Consider the following 21610-nt stretch of genomic DNA (forward strand, 5'->3'; position numbering starts at 1 on the left):
GGAGTGGCAGAGCTGGGGCAGGACGTGCTGGTTCTCACCCGAGAGGTCACTAGAAGCCGCCGGGGGCTCTGAGCGGGTGGCGCACTGGCTTCCCCGGCGTCCAGGGAGAGTGGGCGGTGGTCAGGGTCTTGAGAGCGCCTCAGAGCCGAGATGTGTACATGACACGTGTGGGCTGTTCCCCGCCGCCCCCGAATGGAAATCATGGGCAGAGCATAGTCTCCCCGGAGCAGGAGTGGGGTGTTGTTCCGGGACGCTGGCTGCAAACCGGGCATCCCTCGTAGAGCCTGCCGGGGCGGTGGGCGGGGGCAGCCCCCTCACCGTCCCTCGGTCCTCAGTCCAGCCCAGCCGGCGTCCCTGGCCGACCCGCCCCCGGTGTCTCACGCCAGCCTCTTGTTCGTTGCCTGCAGGGCATCAAGAAGCCCTACAACCCCATCCTGGGTGAGACCTTCCGCTGCTGCTGGTTCCACCCCCAGACCAACAGCCACACCTTCTACATCGCCGAGCAGGCAAGGGCCACCCCGGGCTGGGCGCCGGGCTCTGCGGTGGGCGGGCCCTGGCGGCGGGTGGGGGGTGCCTCAGCCCAGGCCTGTTTCTGGGCGGCCCCACCTTGAACTGTCAGAAGATCTCTGGCGTCACTACTGCTGGGGGAATTCTCTCAAGGGTGCAGACCCCACCGTGGCTGTGACAGCCGTGTGTCCTTGGGGAGGGCCCAGCACGTCCCATCTTCCTGGGGGCTCCTGGGTGGGACACGGGGATGGCAGGCAGTCCTGGGCCGAGTCCCAAGACGAGACTGCCCTCATGCCCGCTGCTGGGGCTGGGAGGGATGGAGGGGCCGGGGCTGCCCGCCGCTGGGGCCGGGAGGGATGGAGGGGCCGGGGCTGCCCGCCGCTGGGGCCAGGAGGGATGGAGGGGCCGGGGCTGCCCGCCGCTGGGGCCGTCGCTAGAGCTGCCTCCCCGCCCACAGGTCTCCCACCACCCACCCGTGTCCGCCTTCCACGTCAGCAACCGGAAGGACGGCTTCTGCATCAGCGGCAGCATCACCGCCAAGTCCCGGTTCTACGGTGAGAGGGGAGTGGCTCCCTTGGGGTCTCGCCGGGGGCCTCGGGGAAATGGGCGAGGGGGGGGAGAACTGAGCTCCGGATTCAGGGGTCACCAAGACCTCCCACGGGGGCCGTATTCCTGTCCCTCCCCGCCTCTCCTAGCAGGGACCACGCGGGGGTAAAGTGCTCAGAACCCGGGGTCTGCAGAGGCCCCCAGGCGGCTCCTCCCATCCCTCTCTCAGCCGTGGGGTTGACGGGGGTGCTGGGCGGATAATGAGGAAGGACCACGTGCAAAGGTGCCTCCAGGGCCGGCCGGCCCGTCCAGCACCGCTGGCCGCACGCGGCTACTTAAAGGGACTCAGATGGAGTGAGACTCACCGGGCGGCCCCTCGGTCACTCTGGCCACGGCGCAGGTACCCACAGGTGGCCGCCGCGTCGTGGGGCGCAGGGAGGAGCAGCTTCGTGCTCACAGGACGGTCCGTCCCGCAGACCTCGGGAGCCCGGCAGAGGGTTTCTCTGCGTTTCTCCACGCGGTGGCCTCGCTGTGTCTCCCGCTGGTGGACAGGCGGGCCGAGTGCCACTGTGTACCCAGCTGACTGCGTGGGCTCTGCCCACCTTGTCAATCCCCGTGCTCCCGTCACCGACTGTGTGCCCTTGAGTAGGCCATGCCCTATCTCCGGAGGTGTCTAAAGTCAGAGCAGAGGCCCTGGTTTGGAAAGGGTCAAAGTCTCCCCCGTAGGAATCCCGGCTTTAGTAACTGAAATAAACGTAACACACGGCATTTGAAGTAGCTCCTCAGGGCTCACACGCCGTGTGCCACCTGGATGGGGCTTTCGCAGAGCCTGAGGCTCAGAGAGCTTCAGTGACCTACAGTCACACAACCCGAGGTGCCTGGGGCTTTTCCCACCTGTTGGAAGGGGGCCCAGGTCCTGTGACTTGGGGTGGGGATGGGGGCCCAGTTCCCCAGGATCCAGCTCCACGCGCTGTTCCTACTACCCCGTGTCTCTGCAGGGAACTCGCTGTCAGCTCTGCTGGATGGCAAGGCCACCCTCACCTTCCTGAACCGGGCAGAGGATTACAGCCTCACCATGCCCTACGCCCACTGCAAAGGTGAGAGGCCGTGGGGCCCCCGCCCCGGGGCAGAGGCCAGGCTGGCTCCCTCGGGGGACAGCCTGGTTCTTGTCTGCCCGAAGGGATCCGCTCCATGCTCCCTTTCACGTGACTGTTTAGCAGGGTTTGAAATTCGGGGCAGATGGTCTGTCTCTGCTCTGAAAGCATGTTCCCACCTTGCAGTTTCCGTCGTGGTTGGTGAGCAATCAGCGCCAGCCTGCTTGTGACCTGATCTGCTTTTCTCTGTAGCTGCTTTTAGGATCTTCTCTTGTTTCTGGTGTTCTGAAGTCTCACTGTAGTAGTTCAAGGTTTAGATTTTTTTTTTTTTTCCTTTGGCCACAATGTTGTGTCAATTTTTGGTATACAGCAAAGTGATTTAGTTATAGGATTTATTTTTTAATTAATGGGTTTTTCTCTTTTTTTTTTAACAATAGTTTTAGGTTTCCAAAAGTCTGAGCAGAACATGCAAAGCACTCCATATCCCCGTCTGTCCCAACACGCGCACGCATGTACGCGTATACACACACACACCTGAGCATACTCACACACATCCAGGAATTCCCTACTGTAGACCTCTTCCATTACGGTGCTGCAGTGTTACTGTTGGCTAGCTGGTAGTGACACATTATTATTGAATATTACCTTAAGTCCGTAGTTTACATTAGGGTTCGCACTTTGTGGTATAATTATATGGACTGGGACAAATAAGCGTTTCTATCATTACAAGATCACAGAGTAGTTTCGCCACCCTAAAGATTTCTTATGATGGTTACACATGAATAGATGCATTCACCTCTTCCTCCCTCCCCCTCCCGCAAACCCCTGACGACCGCAGGTGTTTTCACCGTCTTCATGGCTTTGCTCTTTTCAGAAGGTCACAGAGTTGGAATCATAGGGTATGTAGCGTTTTCAAATCAGTGTCTTTGAGTGAGCAATACGCGTTTAAGTTTCCTCCCTCCCTTTCTGTGGCTTGACAGCCCTGGGTTTGTGTCTTCTTTTTACATGTATTTACTCGTTTTTGTTTTTGGCAGCGCTGGGTCTTGGCTGTTGTGCGGGGCTGTCCTGTGATCGCAGCGAGCCAGCAGGGGCTACGCTCTGGTCGTGAAGCACAGGCTTCTCACTGCCAGCGCTCCTCTGTCTCTGAGCGCGGGCTCCAGGCCCTCGGGCTTCAGTGGTCGGGGCTCGCGGGCTCTGGAGCTCGAGCTGAGCCGCTGTGGTGCCCAGGTTTCGTTGCCCCTTAATTTGTGGGGTCTTCACAGACCAGGGATCAAACCTGTGTCCGCTGGATCGGCAGGCGGATTCTTAGCCACCGGAGCACCAGAGAACTCGGCTTTTTTTCTTTTATTTGTAAGGGTTTTTGTTTGTTTAAACTTTTTAGGCAGAGATTTCGTGGTTTTGATCAAGTGCAGAAGTTTTTAAGCCATTCTTTTTTAATACTGCCACCTTCCAATTTCTCAATTTTTTTCTAGAACTTCAATCAGACATTCTATGCCCTGCATTTCATATCTTTTATCTTTTTGTGTTCTAGATAACTTCTTTAGATCTAAACCTTCCACTCTTACTAGCCTTATACTTAATTCATCCACTGAGTTTAATTTCGATGTTAGGGAGTTTTTTCCCCTAACAATTTCATTTGCTTTCATTTCAAACCTGTTTTTTGGTTTATATTTGTATCTTGTTCCTTGATCAAGTTCAGAATTTCTTCTTAAAGATCGGTAAACATTGTAAACACAATTGTTTTCTAGTTTCTATCTAGGACTTCAGTATTCTAGTCAGTTCACTGCTGGGTCCCCTCTGCCCACAGTAGTGAGATGCTGAATAAACATTGCTTCAGTGGATGACTGTATGCATTGAGACTTTGGGATTCTAATCCTGTTGGGGGTCTTCCCCTATACTAGGCTGTTGTGTCTAGCAGGTTGTGAACGACACAGGAAATTTCTCTATTTGTAAAAAATGTACTTATTTACGCACAGGCTTTCTCCAGTTGCAGGAAGCAGAGGCTGCTGTTCGTTGTGGTTTGTAGGCTTCTCGTTGAAGTGGCTCTTCTTGTTGCAGAACACCTGCTCGAGGGCACGGGCCTCAGAGCTGTGACACGCTGGCTCCGCAGTTGTGGTTCCTGGGCCGAGATGCCCCGCTGCATGTGGGATCCTCCCCGACCAGGGGTGGGACCCGTGTTCCCTGCATTGGCAGGTGAACTCTCAGCCACGGGACCGCCAGGGACGCCCAGGAAGTTTCTGTTGGAGCTGCAAACTCACCTTACACATTCAAGGCCAGGGATGTGAGAGGTGGAGGCACTTTTAACTCCGAGTGAAGTGAAGGTGCTCAGTCTTGTCCGATTCTTTGTGACCCCGTGGGCTATACAGTCCGTGGAATTCTCATCAAACACGTGAAAGGACAGGGACCCCTCCCCCACCACGTAGCCACAGCACAGCGGGTGTCTTGCTTCCTTTGTTCTCGGTCACGCGCCTCCCACCTCCTTCATTTGATGCAGACTCTAGATGTCACATCATCTCTGCTTCAGTTTGTGTCACTACACGGCAGTGAGTCACTCACTACAAGGTCAGGAGTCCCCTGCTTAGCTGTAATCGCAAGTCTGTCATTACATACACAGAAAAAGTAACCGAGACTGTTCCCTTAATGTCATCAGACAGTCAGGATTCAAAGTCCCGTAATTGTCATAAGTACATGTATGTTTATGCACGTAAAGTGTCGGTCGCTCAGCTGTTTGTGACTTTGGCAACCCCTTGGACTGTGGCTTGCCAGGCGCCTCTGTCCGTGGGATGCTCCAGGCCAGAAGACTGGAGTGGGCAGCCTTTCCCTTCTCCAGGGGACCTTCCCGACCCAGGGATCAAACTGGGGTCCCCTGCGTTACTGGCAGATTCTTTACTGTCTGAACCACTGGGGAAGCCCAAGAATACTGAAGTGAGTAGCCTATTCCTTCCCCAGGGGATCTTCCCAACCCAGGGATTGAACCCGGGTCTCGCATTACAGACGGATTCTTTCCCAGCTGAGCCACAAGGGAAGCCCTTTAACCCCGAGAATCATGCCCAATACCACTGTTTCCTTGACTCTCCTTTTGCTGAGGTACAGGGAGGTGAGCGTCCCAGGTTTATGGAAATGTCTAGAACACACTTTCCTTGCTACCATGAGGCATCCCCTCTGTCCTGCTCCCCGCCAGACACCAAGGGTCAGGTCAGCAAAGGCCTCACTGCTCAGAGGACAGATGCTTCTCTTCTTCCTCCTCCCCTTAGCCCTCCCCCTCCTCCCCTCCTCTTCTTATTTTTTTCTCCCAGAGGATTACTCTTATTTATTTATTTACATGCCTATCTGTTCATCAGTGCATTTAAAAGAGCATGACTTTTTCATCAACTTTCTGTTATAGAAAACATCAAACTCATGTGAAAGGACAGGCGCACCTCCCCCCCACCTACCCAAAACAAAGTGGGTACCTTGCTTCCTTTGCCCTCAGTCACACCTCTCCCCCCTCGTTCATTTGAAGTAGACTTAGATATCACATCATCTGTGTTTCATTTTGTGTCACTACATGGTAATGAATCACTCACTACAAAGTAAGCATTCCCTTTCTTAGCCATCACCACAAGACTATCATTGTATACACAGAAAAAGTAACCAAGACTCTTTCCTTAATATCATCAGATATACAGTCAAAGTCCCCTAATTGTCATAAATACACGTATGCTTATATACGTCAAAGCGTTAGCTGCTCGGTCGTATCTGACCCTTGGCAACCCCTTGGACTGTAGCCCTCCAGGCTCCTCTGTCCGTGGGATGCTCCAGGCCAGAATACTGGAGTGGGCAGCCTTTCCCTTCTCCAGGGGACCTTCCCGACCCAGGGGTCAGAGCCCCGTCTCCTGCATTGCAGGCAGATTCTTTACCCTCTGAGCCAGCAGGGAAGCCGAGGTGTGTACAGACGCACGCACGTACATATGCTGCAGTTCATTTGTTTGAAGAGGATTCCGGGTGAGGGTCACGCTCTGTGCTCGGTATGCACCTTTTTCTCCCTCACAATGTATTTCTTGAAGGAATAAGATCATTTTCTTGTGGGGTTTCCTCCGGTCTCGATTTACGAGCTGTGTCCGTGGTGCAGCTGAACGTACTCTCTAGAATCTGGAAGCTGACCTCATCTCTGGAGGCTCGATCCCTTTCAGGCACAGTTTTTCCAACGAGACAACAGTAGGTAGTTGCTGCCTCCCCGCCACGAGCTTCGCGATGTCGAGTTGTCTCCATCTCTGCGACGGTAGCGGCAGGGATGGGATGTGGATTCTCAGCTTCTGCTTCCGCTAACCTGGGAGGCACCGCAGATGGTGATGGTCCCTTGCTCCTTCATCCAGCCAGCAGGCAATGTTCTGCAAAGAGAAGCTCCCACTCACTACCACGTGCTTAGCCCCTCGGTCCCGCACATGTAGGATAGATGCCAGATCTTTTCTCTTTTCCACATGTTGTTGTTGTTGTTTTGTTCAGTTGCTAAGTCATGTCCAACTCTTTGTGACCCCATGGACCGCAGCACACCAGGCTCCCCTGTCCTTCACCATCTCCCAGAGTTTGCTCAGATTCTTGTCCACTGAGTCAGTGATGCCATCCAACCATCTCATCCTCTGTCGTCCCCTTTTCCTCCTGCCTTCTATCTTTCCCAACATCAGGGTCTTCTCAAGTGAGTCAGCTCTTTGCATCAGGTGGCCATAGTATTGGAGCTTCACTTCAGCATCAGTCCTTCCAATGAATATTCAGTGTTGATTTCTTTTAGAATGGACTGGTTTGATCTCCTTGCTGTCCAAGGGACTCTCAAGAGTCTTTACCACCACCACAATTCGAAAGCATTAATTCTTCAGCACTCAACCTTCTTTATGGTCCAACTCTCACATCTGTACATGACTGCTGGAAAAACCATAGCTTAGACTATAGAGACCTTTGTCAGCAAAGTGATGTCTCTGCTTTTTAATACACTGTCCAGGGTTGGCATAGCTTTCCTAAGGGGCAAGTGTCTTTTAAAATTTCCTGGCTGCCGTCACTGTCCACAGTGATTTTGGAGCCCAAGATGATAAAATCTGTGACGGCTTCCATTTTTTCCCTTTCTATTTGCCGTGCGTGAAATAATGGGACAAGATGCCGTGATCTTAGTTTTTTGTGTTGAGTTTCTTTCAGTCTCCTCTTTCACCCTCATCAAGAGGCTCTTCAGTTCCTCTTCGCTTTCTGCCATTAGGGTGGTATCATCTGCATATCTGAGGCCGTTGATATAATGTTTCTGGCATTTTCAAAACAGTAATGAGTTTCCCCCTGAACTCCTCCAGAGGTGGTCCTGGGTGAGGTCATGTTGCTTTGAGCATGGTTTGATCAGAACATGCGTGATCATAAAGAGTATTCCAGCTGGAATCACGCTGGCTGCTCCTGCTGCCACGTTGACCAGCGGGAGCCCTCAGATTGACCCGGGACCTTGGTACACCGAGCCTGAGCAGCCTGCCTCCTCCTGCCAGCATCCCAGGAGACTCTGGCGTTTCCTGCTCTAGCCCGTGAATCAGCCATTTCTCCAGGGAGCCTCTGGTTCTTTCCAGTAGGAAGAGGTATTTTAGACTTAGACACCATTGTCTGGAGCCGAGGTCTGCTTCCTTTGAGTGTTCTGGTCTCTGTTTCCCTAGGGCTTTCTACTGAGCCGAACATAGAATGTTTTGTTTTGTTTTTTTAAGATTAAAACAGATGCGTTCACACTTACATTTCCAATCCAGATTCAAGACGGTGGGTTTTTGTCCGCCCCGTTCACCGCATGTGAAATGTCTTCCTCCCATAGAAGACAGCCTGTTTCCATGGGCCTGTCAGGCGAGCCTATGGTGCTCGGTTCCCTCTCGTCACAACAAAGATGTGGAGTGACGGACATTAAGGCCCTCGGCGCGTCTCAGCTCTCGGGTCTGGACAAGCCGAGTCATGGCTCTTAGACAAATCAGCGTTACAGCTCTATTTTATTTAGAAGATAGCAGGAGATCCATCCTCGAAGAAGAGAGCGGAGGAGCGCACCAGCGCGCGGTGGGGAGGGGTGGGTGAGAGAGAGAAAGAAAGAGCCTTCGCACGCGGCAGGGAGAGAGAGCGCGCGCTTGGCTCCTCCTTTTACAGGTTCTCTTCCCCCTGGGCCCGCCCTATGCAAATTGGGCTCAGCCAGGAGTGCTGTCCTACCTGAAGTCCTCACTCCGGTCCTCGGACCTTCCTTTGTTGTTTTCGTGGGCTTTTCTCTTCCAGGTCTTTTAGCCACCGCCATTTTGGACTCCTTTTCCCTATTCTAACTACCTAACAAGCCCACCCGGAGAAGGCAATGGCACCCCACTCCAGTACTCTTGCCTGGAAAATCCTATGGACGGAGGAGCCTGGTAGGCTGCAGTCCATGGGGTCTCGAAGAGTCAGACATGACTGAGCGACTTCACTTTCACTTTTCACTTTCATGCATTGGAGAACGAAATGGCAACCCACTCCAGTGTTCTTGCCTGGAGAATCCCAGGGATGGGGTCGCATAGAGTCGGACATGACTGAAGTGACTTAGCCGCAGCAGCAAGCCCACCACGCTCACTTTCTATCTTACTCACACCCCACCCACAGCACCCATAACAACACAGCCCCGCCCGCCCACAGGATGATGGCTGGAGACAGCGTGACGTGAAAGTCCTCGCTCAGTCTTATCTGAGTCACTGCAACCCCAGGGACTGTAGCCCGCCAGGCTCCTCTGTCCATGGGATTCTCCAGGCAAGAATACTGGAGTGGTTAGCCATTCCCTTCTCCAGGGGATCTTCCCGACCCAGGGACTGAACCCAGGTCTCCTGCATTGCAGGCAGATTCTCTACCATCTGAGCCCCCAGGGAAGCCCATGAATGCTGTGATTTTTGCACTCCTTCCCATGTTCGGTAGGTCCCACTGGGATCTGTGAGGCTGCTGAATCCTCCCCACTCAGATCACGCCACCAAGGGACACTCATTCTGGTCTTTGGTTTCATTGCATTTTGGATTTTTAGGAATTGCTATTTCATCTTTAAAATAATTTTGTAAATGAAAACATGTACCTCGTTCCAAAGTCAAAACTACAAAGCTGGGTGTAGCCAGTTCTGGGGTCTCTGGTGCCCTCCCCCCGCACACAGGGCCCCACACCTGCTTCTGTGAGCCCACGCCACTCTGTCCTGGAGAAGCGCCCAAGCAGATCAGAGGCACTCTCCCTTCAGTGTGGCTTTTCCATTGGGTGCCAGGAGGATTTGGGGGTGATTCCCGCCATGTTGCTACTTCAATTAGCTTGTGTTTTTTAAGAAGTTTCAAAAGACATATTTTATCCCACATCTCTAAGTGTCTTAGGGTGACAGTGATCCTTCTTTTCTTCCTTCTCTTCTCCCCTTCCTTCCTCATTTCTTTCTTTCTTTCAGAGTAAGCCTTCCATCTGACCAGAGATAGAAGACTCGTGCTTTCCTTCGCTAATTAAAACATTGACATATTAGGTTAAAACAGACCCACGGAGGGCAGGAACTGCGGAGCCAAGTGACCCACAGTGATGAGGGTCTCCTAGGGGACAGTGGGGCTCCTGGGAGCCTGGAACAGGGGCTTCCTGGAGGCGGTGACCCAGTTGAGGGTGGGGGTGTCTCTGAGACTTAGCAACTCACATGAGCAAAGGCCCTGGGGCCAGGGACCCCGTCCGCTGGGGGTAGCGGGCCAGCGAGGGGCCAGGTCCAATTTTCACCGTCCTGGCAGCGCTGGCCCCCGGGAACACCTGCCGTCCGCCCACTCCCTTCTCACCCTCGGGGCCTGACACACTCATTCCCGTCTCAGCGCTGTTGGGACTCCACCGAGGCCTGGGGGCTCAGCTGGCCCCGGGGCGGCCCTGACCCCCGCCGCCGTGGCTGTGTTGCAGGCATCCTCTACGGCACGATGACCATGGAGCTGGGCGGCAGGGTGACCATCGAGTGTCAGAAGAACAATTTGCACGCTGAGCTGGAGTTCAAGCTCAAGGTAGCACAAGCAGCTCGGCGGCCCCAGGGCCTTGGGGGGCGTGGGGCTCGGGCGGGGAGAGGCGGGGCCTTGGGGGGGGGGGGGCGCCACCCTCTCTGTCCCCAGGGATGGTTTCCTGAGCAGGGGCACACAGGTGAGCGGCTCCTGGCCCTCCGGTAGCACAACCAGAGCCTGTGAGGGGCGCAGAGAGGGGAAAGCGCTGCCCGCAGACCACACAGCAGAGCCAGGAGAGGCCCAGGCCTGTCCCCGCCGTGTGGCACGAAGGCCTGGCAGGGAGCCTGCACCCTGGAGCTCCGGCTGGGCCGCGGGAGTGTGTAGCTGCCCCCGCTGTGCACTGGGGCAGGGAGCTCGCACCCCCATGAGGAAGGGGCCCCTCCTCCTCCCCAGCTCAGCACCCTCACCGGCGTCCGTCTCGGGCGTGTTCCCACAGCCCTTCTTCGGGGGCAGCACGAGCATCAACCAGATCTCGGGGAAGATCACGTCGGGCGAGGAGGTCCTGGCGCGGCTCACGGGACACTGGGTGAGACACCGCCTCCGGGCAGGCGCGGGTGGGCCTGGACTCTGGAGGTCACGGCCGGCACCTCTGACCCGCCCGACCATCTGGGGCAGGACAGGGAAGTGTTCATCAAGGAGGAGGGCAGAGGAGGCGCCGAGCTCTTCTGGAACCCCAGCGAGGAGGTGCGCAGGCAGCGGCTGAAGCGGTACACGGTGCTGCTGGGGGAGCAGATGGAGCTGGAGTCGGAGAGGTGAGGCCTGGGCACTCAAGACCCCTGACTCCAGCCGGAGCGGCCAGGCTGGCAGCTGCGATCCCCTGGATGCATGCTCCCTGGATGTCCCTGGCAGGAGGACAGACCTGAGGGGATCCCTGGTGGCAGAGGACACGTCTGGCTGTGCAAAGCTGGAGGGAGAGAAAGGGAGGCCTGGGGAAGAGTGAGCTCTGTAGGGAGGACCCTGCTGGTGCCAAGTGTGCACCCAGCATAGGGAAGAACCATCTCATGGTAAATAAACAGTGCCCGGGGAACATGGGCACCCTGATAGGTAGTGAGCTCCCTGTCGCTGGAAGCAATCAAGTGGAGGTTGCTCTGAGCCTCCCCTCTAGTGTGAATGGACAAGGCTGCCCAGGCCCTCTTGGCTTAGAGCAGGTGCTACACTCGCAGGCTCTGGCAGCACGTCACCAGGGCCATCAGCGAGGGTGACCAGCACAAAGCCACACAGGAGAAGTTTTCCCTGGAGGAGGCGCAGCGGCAGCGGGCCCGAGAGCGTCAGCAGAACCTGGTGCCCTGGACGCCCCAGCTCTTCCACCTGGACCCTACCACCCAGGAGTGGTGCTACCGATACGAGAAGTGAGTGCTGGCGGACAGTGGCCTGGGCCCCTCAGGGGAGTGCCCAGCAGACCCCCACTGTCCTGGCCCTGAGTGATGGGGAGGGAGGGTCATGAGGGGGCTGCTCACGTGAGGGAGGCTGTGGCCACTCCCCTGGGGGCTCCAGCCCTGATGAGAGGCTGAGGGCTGGGCCGGGAGGGGGCCCGTCACTGTGGGGGCCACCGCCCCTACCAACCCACACTCTCCGGACCCTCCAGTCACAGCCCCTGGGACCCCCTGAAGGACATCGCCCAGTTTGAGCAAGACGGGGTCCTGCACACCCTGCACCGGGAGACCATGGCCAGCCAGACCGCCTTCCTGGGCAGCCCGGGGCCCAGGCACCAGGTCAGAACCTCACCTGGGCCTGGCCTGGGGTCCTCCGCCCCCACCTCACACCCAGCTAACCTGGCCCTCCTCCTCTGAGTCCCCATCACACTCTGACCCACACACATCAGGGTCTCCCCTGGTGTCCCCCTGGGTCCCTGTCCCACCCTTCCCCACCCATCAAGGGGCCAAGACCCCTGGACTTGCAGGACACGCAGTTCCTGGGACACTCCGATGTTCAGGGCACTGTGCTGGGGTGCGCTGGCCCTGCCCCGTCGCTCCCCAGAAGCGTCCTCCGTGGTGTTGGTGGGGCGGTGTCCCATTGCACAGATGGAAACACTGAGCCTCAGGGCAGCCCAGGGGCTTGCCCGAGCGGCAGGAGGAGGAGGAGGTGGCATTAACACAGACGCCTGGGCCTCTGTGGGTGGGTGAGGAGGGTGGGAGAGGCAGGGGGTTGGCGGGGGTGGGGAGGCCCTGGGGAGCACAAGGGAGGAGCACTCTGGCAGAGGTGCCCTTTCTGGGGAGCCCGGGGTGGCCCCACGTGTGGAACAGCGCCCGCTGGGCGCCCACTGTGCACACAGGCAGGGAGGGGTGGGCTCCCCCATCTTGCCCAGTGGCCCCAATTTCCCCGAGGTACCTCCCCAGCCTTGTGTCCCGGCCCCTTCCCCGCCATGCCGCAGCCCCTCAGGCCGGACCAGACGGCCCCGGCCCCTCCCGCGCGCATCTCCCCGGCACCCTCTTCACCGTCCTCCCTCTCCCCAGCCTCTCCCGTCAGCGCGGGCACCACACCCCAAAACCCCCCTGTGTGGGAAGCCCCCCTGCCCCGGCAGGGCGTCGGGCACCCCCTGGGCCCTCGCGGGGACAGGCCTGCGGTCACGCGGCCACCCCCGTCCTCCGGAGGCCGCTCTGAGGCTTGCCAGCCCGGGGGTCCCTGCGTCCACGCTGGGGAAGCCCCGGCCGTCGACGCGCGCTGCGGGGGCCAGCGCTGCAGGCTCCGGGGTCCAACGGCCCCGTACCCGTCGTCTCCCCGTGTATGGGGGTCCGGGGGGCGGCGGGGTGGGCGCTGCAGTCAGGGCAGGGCCAGGCCTGTCACCCACCCAGAGCCAGCAGCCTCCGCCGCTGCCGGCCGCCTCTCCCACGGCCGCCCTGCCGTAAACCCAGCACCACGGCCGTGGGGCCGGCGCAGCCCAGAGGGTCCCCCAGGGCTCAGGGGGCCCCGCGGCGCGGTGGGCGTGGGCGGGCTCCCGCGCAGCCGCTCCGTCTTCCCCCAGGGGTCCGCCCCCAGTCCGCGGCTCCGCAAGCCCAGCGACCAGCCCTCGGGCCACAGCCAGGTCACGGAGAGCAGCGGCTCCACGCCCGAGTCCTGCCCCGAGCTCTCTGATGAGGAGGAGGAGGAGGACGGCGACTTCGTTCAGGGTGAGACCGGTGGGCCGGCCCCTCTGGACCCGTGAAGCCGGCCGGGGCCGGGGGCGGGGCCGGGGCCGGGGGCGGGGCCGGGGCCGGGGGCGGGGCCGGGCGCCGAGTCTGCACTTGGGGCGGGGCGCCCGGCGAGGGGCGGGGCTTGCCTGTCTGGTCTGTGACTCGGGTGGGCTCCGGCCTCGGTCCCCTGACTTCTGGGAGTGCCTGTCTCCCCGTTTGGCCCCCCTGGGCTTCTCAGAGGCTGGCTGAGCCTGGGAGCTCCCTCCGGGGTGGGCACCATCTCCCTCCTGTGCCAGGGGCTGCAGGGAGGCGGGCCTTGGCCCCAGGCCCCCACCCGCCCATCCTCACCTCTCCCCGCTCCTTCCACGCCTCCCCGACGCCCCTAGGCTGCGAGAGCCCGTGCCCTCGGTGTGGGAAGGAGGCGCGGCGGCTGCAGGCGCTGCACGAGGCGATCCTGTCCATCCGGGAGGCCCAGCAGGAGCTGCACAGGTGGGCCGCCCTCGGGGGACCAGCCAGGGGGCGGGGGGTTAGAGTACCGGACGGCCTGACCTGGGGGTGGGGGCGGGGGCCTTCATCTGGACTGTCGTTCCGGCTGCAAACTCTCAGGACTTCAGAGGGTCTGCTTACTGAGCGAGGCCCTGGCACCTCATGGGTTCTGCCATCTGCGAGGGGCAGTCGGGGCAGGGAGTGCAGTGGTGTGTGAACAGCCTGAGCTGGCTGGGAGACGCTGGAAGCAGCCTGGGCTTGATGGAGCCAGGAGAACGGGTTGTGGGGGGCGGGGCAGATGGAAGCTGGAAGGAGGTGCTGGGGCAGTGCCCCCCCCCCCCAGCCCCAAGACCAGTAGGACCTCAGAAACAGCAGGCCAAGCCATGTCGGGAAGACCTGGGAACATGTTCGGTTTCGCCCCCCGCCAGGAGACAGAGCCCTGCTCGCCATCCCTGCCTCAGAGCCAGGCTCCAGTCAAGGCTGCAAGTCTCTGAGCTGCAAAATCTTGGGCTGTCTGGGCCTCAGTCTCCCAGTCTGTGAACTGGGGGTGACAGCAGTGCCCCTGGGGCAGGAGGGAGACGGGGCGGAGGGTGGGGCTCTGAGCCTGGCGCCCCGAGAACCCTGGGCAGCTGTGAACCCTTGTGCTGCTCTTGGGAGCCTAGAACCTCATGCCTGTGACGAGGCCAGTCCTACTTCCCCTGCGCCTCACCCAAGGGGGCCCAGAGGCATTTCTCGCTGTTTGGTACCAGCTCCATCACGATGCTGTGCAGGGCCAAGGGAGATGGAGACTCAACGCCTTGTAAAAGTCGGGGAGGAACGTGGTCTCCATAATCAGGGAGGGCTTCCTGGAGGAGGATGCATTTGGGCAAGGCGGAGCTGGAAATGGGGAACGCAGAGGTCAGTCCAGGGCGGCGGGCACCACAGGATGGCCACTGCCAGGAGGAGGGGGAGTTGAGGTGAGAGACCGAGACAGAGGAGCCTGGCCCGGAAGACGTGGGAACTGGAAGGGGGGTCCTTCTCCATAGAAGGAGATTTCCTGCTTTGCTGCGAGGGAGGTGGTGGAAAAACCGCCAAAAGCTTTGTCTTTTGGTCCAGACACAGTGATGTCAAGAGGCCAGGACAGAGCTGCAGCTTTCCAGGGTTGCCGGCCAAGCCCCAGACCGGCAGCTTCAGCTACAGGTGTTTGCCCCTCCCCAGCCTGGAGGCTGGAAATCCCAGATCAGAGCAGGGCTGGTCCTCCGCAGGCTGCTCTCCTGGGCGTGCAGACGGCCGTCTCCTCCCCGCGTCCTCACAGGGTCGCCCCTCTGTGTCTGTGTCCCGACCTCCTCCTCTTACAGGGACCCCCCGTCCTGTGGGATGAGGGCCCAGCCTAGTGACCCCATTACTTTATTTACCTCTGTAAAGGTCACATCTCCAAACAGGTGCATTCTGGCTGCCGGGGGTCAGGACTCCAGCACAGGACTTTGCAGGCGCCGTTCAGCCCACAGCAGTGGAGGTGGGAGGGGGATGGGAGAGCGCCAGCTCCACTAGCCCTGACCCCTGTCCCTGGAGGGTGTGTCCAGGGAGCCCCAGGCAGCCACCGTGCCCTGGGGCCCTCCCCACGCGAGCCCCCAGCCCTGTTTTCACCCGAGGGCCGGACTCCTCACCATGCTGCTTGGCTGGCCTTGGCTGAACCGCCGCGCCCTCTCGTTCCAGGCACCTCTCGGCCATGCTGAGCTCCACGGCCCGTGCCAGGCAGGCCCCGGGCCCAGGCCCCCTGCACAGCCCTCGCTGTTGGTTCCTGCTCTGCGTGTTCCTGGCGTGTCAGCTGCTCATTAACTACATCCTCAAATAAGAGCCCTGTGGGGACGGCGTGGGCATCGTCTGCAGGACTGGGGGGCAGTGGGGAGCTGAGCCTCCCTCTCAGGCACCTAGCACTTTAAGCCAGCCCCGTGGAGGCAGAGACTCCGTGAGCGCAGCCCCCATGGATGGAGGGACCCATGGCAGGGGCTGGAGGGACCTGGGCGGGGGCTGCCACACGGGATACCCCTGGCGAGGCACTGGCCTTTCCCACAGGGCCCTCCGCCTCGCGCTGGCCTTAATGCTGAAGCCAAATGCCACTTTCACCCTGGGCCGCGCTCCCTGGCAGCCTTGCCTCATCACCCCCTCCCCGGGCAGCCTTGGGGGGCCTGATGGCGGAGGGGCGGGAGGGCCTGCGGGGCTCCAGGTGTCGCCCCCCCAGCAGGGGTGAGTGGGGAGCTCTGAGGAGCAAGCCGGCACGCCAGGTCCTCTTGGGGGCCCAACACACAGAGCATCGCTTCCCGAGGCCCCGCCCACACTGTCCTAACGGGCTCCAGGGGGGCTCTGGGCGCCGGCTGGGCTGTGATGGGGCTTCCTTCCGACCCCTGTGCTATCTGCACGGTGGGGCCCTGTTCATACACTTCACAGGCCCGGCCCACCTCCCTCAGCCCGGACATGCCGAGCTGGGGCGGGCACAGGTGAGCGTGGCGTGCCTGGGGGGCATCCCCGGCCTGGGCCCGAGGAGGGACACTTTGTTCAGATGGATGCACGGTTTTCCCTTCCCACACATTTTTAATAAACGCAATTGCAATATTTTAGGCAGGCTGCGAACAGCGTCTGTCAACTGGCCTCTGTTCCTGTGTCAGATGCCGTGTGTGTGCGTGTGTGTGTGTGTGTGTGCGTGTGCGTGTGTGTGTGCACATGCGTGTGTGTGTGTGTGTGAAGCTCTGCACATGCAGACACAGATGGAGCCGTAAATTAAGCCATGGTGGTGCCATCTGAGCTGACCAGTTTTGTATCCATGTTCTTGCCCATCCTCCAATTTGGGGACACGTCTCCATGTGTGAAATAAACATGTTGTGTGCTGCCTTCTTGGGGGAATTCTGGAAATCAGTAGGGCTAGGGTATCTCAGGGGAGAGATTCGATGCCAGCAGAAGTTGTCTGCGGCTGGAGGGGCCCAGGGGAGGGTCGAGGCCTTGAGGATAGAGGGAAGAGGTCTGGCATGGAGGGGCGTGCAGTTTGCAGGAAGCAGAGGGCAGCAGCCCCCGCCCCCCACACACCTCTGGGGAGCCAGTGCAGGAGGCCGGGGGCCCGTCCAGTAGCCGATGAGCCAGCGAAGGACATGGGGGTGCTGCCCACGGGGCACTCCAGGGGGCATTTGGCCTGGTCCCTTCCCCACAATCAGAACCCACTCCCCCCTCCAGCTGCCCCCAGGCAGCCCTTCAGTTCCACTGTGGCCACTGTTCCCAGTACTCCTGGCTGCCGGTTCCAGGGGAGTGGGCTGGCCTTTGCTGGGACAGCCCAGGGTGCCCCTGAAGGGGCGGGTGGGGGCAGCTGACTGCAGGCCACACCCCACGGTACAGGGAGACCGCAGCCCGGCTCCGACGGACGTGAAGGATAAAAGAGGGAGAGACCGCGGGACAGGATGGACGTGGGCTGGGGCCGAGGAACGGGCAGGTGTGCCCCGCCGTCCCTGCCCTCCCGCCATCCCTGCCCTCCCGCCTGCACCAGGCACGCGGGACTCCCAGTACCCGCGCTGAGAGCAGTGTTCCCAAGCTGACTGATCCCTCTGTGGCTGCACTCCCTGCGAGGGTTGGAGGGTGCTCTCCAGGCTGAAGTGGTCTGTACCTTACCACTGAGGCAGGCTACCCTGGACCTGACGCCCTGGGCCGCCTGTCTTGCATCCTGGGCCTTTCAGGGCAGACCTGCCACCAGCCCCTCCAACCCCCGCCCCCTGCAGCCTCGAGTCTCCTCCAGAATTCTCTTCCTGTCCTTGGTAGGCCGAGAACTCGTCTAAATCAACAATGAAAAATGACAAGAAAGCTGGGTGGGCATAGTCGCAGGGGACCAGGTGGCCAATGCCCAGAGAGATGGTTATGACGCGCTTCTGTGTCAGGCAGTTCCTCCAAGCAGTGAGGACCTGGACTTGGTTTCTGGGTCCATCAGGTCAACTCTTGGGCATCTAGATGATGGTGGTGAAAAATCTAGAATGATGCGGGGTTCAGAGCTGTGCTTTGCACCCCCTACCCCATTCAGCACTGCCTTCCTGGCCCATTCAGTGGCTGGCCAGTGTCCCAGGGCAGCTGGGCAGGAAGAGGATGGAATGGCGGTCAGGGAGGGTGGAAACTCAGGAGGGCCTGGGCCCAGGGCCACACCCTGCCATCTAGGTTCCCCAGAGCAGCAGGAGAAATTTTCACTGTGACGGTCCCCTCACCTTGTCACCGCCTTGGGGGAACTGATAGCCATCTGTCGCAGAAGCAGCTTCTAGCAATAGCTTACTGAGACCTGAGCAGGACTCAGAGACTCAAGCAGCTGGCTGGCTCCGCCTGGAGTATGGGGTTCTAGGTGGGGCGAGCGGGGTGTTGGAGGAGGTTTAGGAGTGAAGGGGCCTGACTCCCCTGTGGATGTGCCTGGCTTGTATCCTGCTCTCAGGAAGGATGGGTCTCCTCCCCTTGAACCGCCCCCTCATCCATCTTACCCCTCCCCCACTCATGTGGCTCCCACGGGCTATAAGAAGATGCCACGGGTTGAGCAGGGAGTGGAGACAGACTGGCGTTTTGCGGCTGCTCAATTCAGTTCAGTCACTCAGTTGTGTCTGACTCTTTGCGACCCCATGAAATACAGCACGCCAGGCCTCCCCATCCATCACCAACTCCCGGAGTTTCCTCAAACTCATGTCCATTGAGTCGGTGATGCCATCCAACCATCTCATCCTCTCTTGTCCCCTTCTCCTCCTGCCTTCAATCTTTCCCAGCATCTGGGTCTTTTACAATGAGTTGGTTCTTTGCATCAGGTGGCCAAAGGATTGGAGTTTCAGCTTCTGCATCAGTCCTTCCAGTGAATATCCATGACTGATTTCCTTTAGGATGGACTGGTTGGATCTCCAGCCAAAGAGCTGTCCAAGAAGTTCTCCAATACCACAGTGCGAAAGTGTCAATTCTTTATGGCCCGGCTGGCACAGCTCGCGGCTGCTGCTCCAGCCCAAGTCCTGGCCCCCAGCGCATCGGGAGGGCGGGAGGCCAGGCTAGCGGCGGCGCACTCGCCAGGGAGGGGCCGCGCAGACGCCCTCCCCGCTCCTAAAGAGACACCTAAAGCTCGGCGCGGGGCGGGGAAGGATCGGCTCGGAGACCCCGAAGCCCAAAGCCCAGCCCGTGGCCCCGCCGCGGGGACAGCCAGGGCGACGCCTCAAGGCCTGGGCACCCGGGCGGGTGGCCGAGGGAGCGAGGAGCTTGGTACCAACCTCTCTGTCCTCCTCGGGGCGGGGTCACCGAGGCCCGGGCGCGCTGTCAGGAACTGCTCTGCGGGAGGCGGAACTGACGGTGCCGGGGGTGGGTGGGGGGGGGGTGCCCTGCTATTTATACCCGGGCCCGCCGGGCGCTCCCTCTCTGTCCAAGGATGCCCGCGCTGCAGGTGGTGTTGCCCTGGCTCCTGCTCCTGAATAAGGTGGGACCGCGCTGCCGGGGCCGGCCTGGGCTGCGGGGCTCGGGGTGGGAGGACCCCGAGAGCAGGGGATGGGCGCGCGCTCCAGTGAGGCTGGCACCGGCAGGGTTACCCTAGAGGAACCAGGTGAAGCGGCAGTTTTGAATCCGAAAGGAAACCGGTAACACGCCACTCGCAGTTACCCAGCATGAGGAGGTTGCAGTGGGGAATCTTTCCCTCCCGAACCCACAGGTGGTGCGGGGAGGGCGGGGTCCGGCGGGGAAGGGAGGCTGACTGGGAGGGTGGGGGGTCGCAGAGAAGGGAGATAGGTGGGCGGACGGAGGAGAGAAGGTACTGAGGGGGGCGGGGGGAGTCGCGGAGATTATCTTTGCTTCCAGAGGAAGCATCAGCACAGGTAAGAAACTTCTAGTAATCGTTTCTTGTTTTCCTCCACCTACAGGCAACCACCGAAACCAGTGTGGTTTTCACACAGGGCCAGGGGCTTCCAAGCTCCCAGTCCTGCAGCCCTAGTGAATACTTGATAGCGGGCCGCTGCTGCAAGGCCTGCCCAGCCGGTAAATCCTGGGTCCCATCCAGTCCCGGGCAGAGTTCTTCCAACCCACGTCCCCAGGCCTGCAACGGGGTGGGGGGGGCTGTGTGTCTCTTTGCACTGATGGCCAGCGCATCTAGCGGCACATCCTGGACTGGGGACTTCCCCACCTCCACGTGCTCTGCAAGAGGTGAACCTGCTTGGGAGGGTCCAGCTCCCGTCCTCTTCCTGGGCCGTTCTGCCAGCAGGGGCTGCACGTTGAGTGTCCGGAAGCCTGGTGACTGTTTAGAACTCAAAGGATCCAGAAAAGCTGTTATACTCACAGTTACAGCTGCTTTTGGCAAGAGAAGGCTCGGGTCAGTGTAGAGGTGGGTGGGGCAGGGTCCAGGACTCAGCACCATCTTCCGGCCGTTCTACCCCAGGCAGACGGCCGTGCCTTATGTTGCACATACTCCTTGGGTGACCTTGGTGGACTTTGCTCACCTGAGCCAGTTATGCAGGGTTTCCCCTGGGGCCAGTCACACAGGCATGGCTGCCCACCAGCTTGCCAACAGCCCATGCTGCTGACCTTGAAGCCTCTGGAGGTCAAGGTGGTACAGTGTTGACTGGGCTCCGAGCCTTCACAATAAACCGTGTGTTAGCCCGACCTGTCTGCCACGGCGTCAGCCCTCGGGTCCTCGCAAGGCAGCCTGGTGCGTTGTGTCATCTTTTCCAAGAGTCTGATACAATTGAGAGGTTATTTTCATCAGAAATGCCAAGACCTACTTTTCCCCACGTCCTCTTTGGAGCAGCAAGGCCCAGGGCCTGGTGGGTGAGCGGCCCGGGTGCAGGCTCCGACCCCGCCCCTGTCTCCCGCCCAGGCCAGCATGTTGGTGAGCACTGCAGGAGGCCGCACTCCCGGGGAAAGTGTCTGCCGTGTCTGCCCGGGACCTTTATGAACTTCCTCAATGGAGTGGAAGCCTGCTTCAAGTGCTCCACCTGCTCCGAGAGTGAGTCTGCAGCCAGAGCCCCTTCCTTGCCCTTCAATGCCCTTCAGTGTCCTTGTCCTTGAAGTCTGCCGCCCTCTGACCCAGCTGCAGTCAGGCCAGGAATGTGCCCGGAGAAGTCATTATAGTTGAGACTGCACATGCAGCCACGGACTGCTGTTTACCCATGAACATTTAGGGAAGTGCTGAACACCTCTTCCCCCGGCATCTGAGAGAGGAAGGGTGATATATCACAGAAGCTGACACTCAGTGGATACTGGAAGGATTTGGCCAGAGGACCTTTTATTGATATAAAATACTGTTTCCAAAGTGTTGTGAAAATGGGTGGAAAAATGTAGAAAAAACCATACTTACACACATAGATCTAAAATTGTAAACAATTCTTTTTCATTTTTAATCTTTTTTTTTTTCAGTTTGCAGGTTAGTATTCAATTAGAGAAGTTTGAAAATACACACAAAGTGATAAGAAAAAAAATCAGCTCTCTGGGAAGAAACAGAAGTGGGAGGGCTAGGACAGAGGGCAGGTGTATCCCCACCCTTTCCAAGGGAGCTGCAGATGTCATTGAGTTTCTCCCAAATTCTGCAGGAGGCATTTTCTGAGAGGGAAGGTACGCTCCCTTCCTGGCCCGTGAGCTATGCTCACATCCAGAAAAAGGAAGAGTAATTCTCTAACCTTCTGTCCACATTCAAAGTTCCTGGGGTCCAGGGCTTCCCAGCGGGTGCAAGCGGTGAAGAACTTGCCTGCCAATGCAGGAGAGAAAGTTCCTGAGATCCGATGTTTCCTGAAAGTTTTCCCCTGTTCATCTTTGGAGAACGAGGGGGAAACTGTCCCCACAGGCCCCAGGGACTGACTCGCAGGGCTTTAGCCGAAGCCGGACTTTTCTGTGACCAAAATGAGACAGTCCCCCGAGCTCCAGGCTGCCCTAG

The 21610-nt window shown here is 59.2% G+C and overlaps 2 protein-coding genes across 5 annotated transcripts in view; both read left to right on the top strand.

Moving 5' to 3' along the window:
• Positions 1-16325, top strand: part of OSBPL5 (oxysterol binding protein like 5) — a 65911-nt gene extending 49586 nt beyond the window's left edge. For all 4 annotated transcript variants that reach the window (XM_065937983.1, XM_065937986.1, XM_065937985.1 and 1 more), the window contains exons 12-22: positions 408-506; positions 965-1061; positions 2052-2150; positions 10041-10138; positions 10569-10658; positions 10748-10884; positions 11296-11481; positions 11718-11844; positions 13095-13239; positions 13629-13731; positions 15424-16325. In XM_065937983.1, the coding sequence (XP_065794055.1) occupies positions 408-506; positions 965-1061; positions 2052-2150; positions 10041-10138; positions 10569-10658; positions 10748-10884; positions 11296-11481; positions 11718-11844; positions 13095-13239; positions 13629-13731; positions 15424-15562 (1320 nt within the window). In that variant the 3' untranslated portion in view covers positions 15563-16325. The remainder of the gene's footprint in view (positions 1-407; positions 507-964; positions 1062-2051; positions 2151-10040; positions 10139-10568; positions 10659-10747; positions 10885-11295; positions 11482-11717; positions 11845-13094; positions 13240-13628; positions 13732-15423) is intronic.
• A 2794-nt stretch (positions 16326-19119) lies between these two features.
• Positions 19120-21610, top strand: part of LOC136169841 (uncharacterized) — a 41641-nt gene continuing 39150 nt past the window's right edge. The window contains exons 1-3 of the mRNA XM_065937996.1: positions 19120-19171; positions 19608-19722; positions 20558-20686. Of these exons, the coding sequence (XP_065794068.1) occupies positions 20645-20686 (42 nt within the window). The 5' untranslated portion in view covers positions 19120-19171; positions 19608-19722; positions 20558-20644. The remainder of the gene's footprint in view (positions 19172-19607; positions 19723-20557; positions 20687-21610) is intronic.

Source organism: Muntiacus reevesi, chromosome 5 (assembly GCF_963930625.1).
Source record: "Muntiacus reevesi chromosome 5, mMunRee1.1, whole genome shotgun sequence".
Taxonomy (NCBI): domain Eukaryota; kingdom Metazoa; phylum Chordata; class Mammalia; order Artiodactyla; family Cervidae; genus Muntiacus; species Muntiacus reevesi.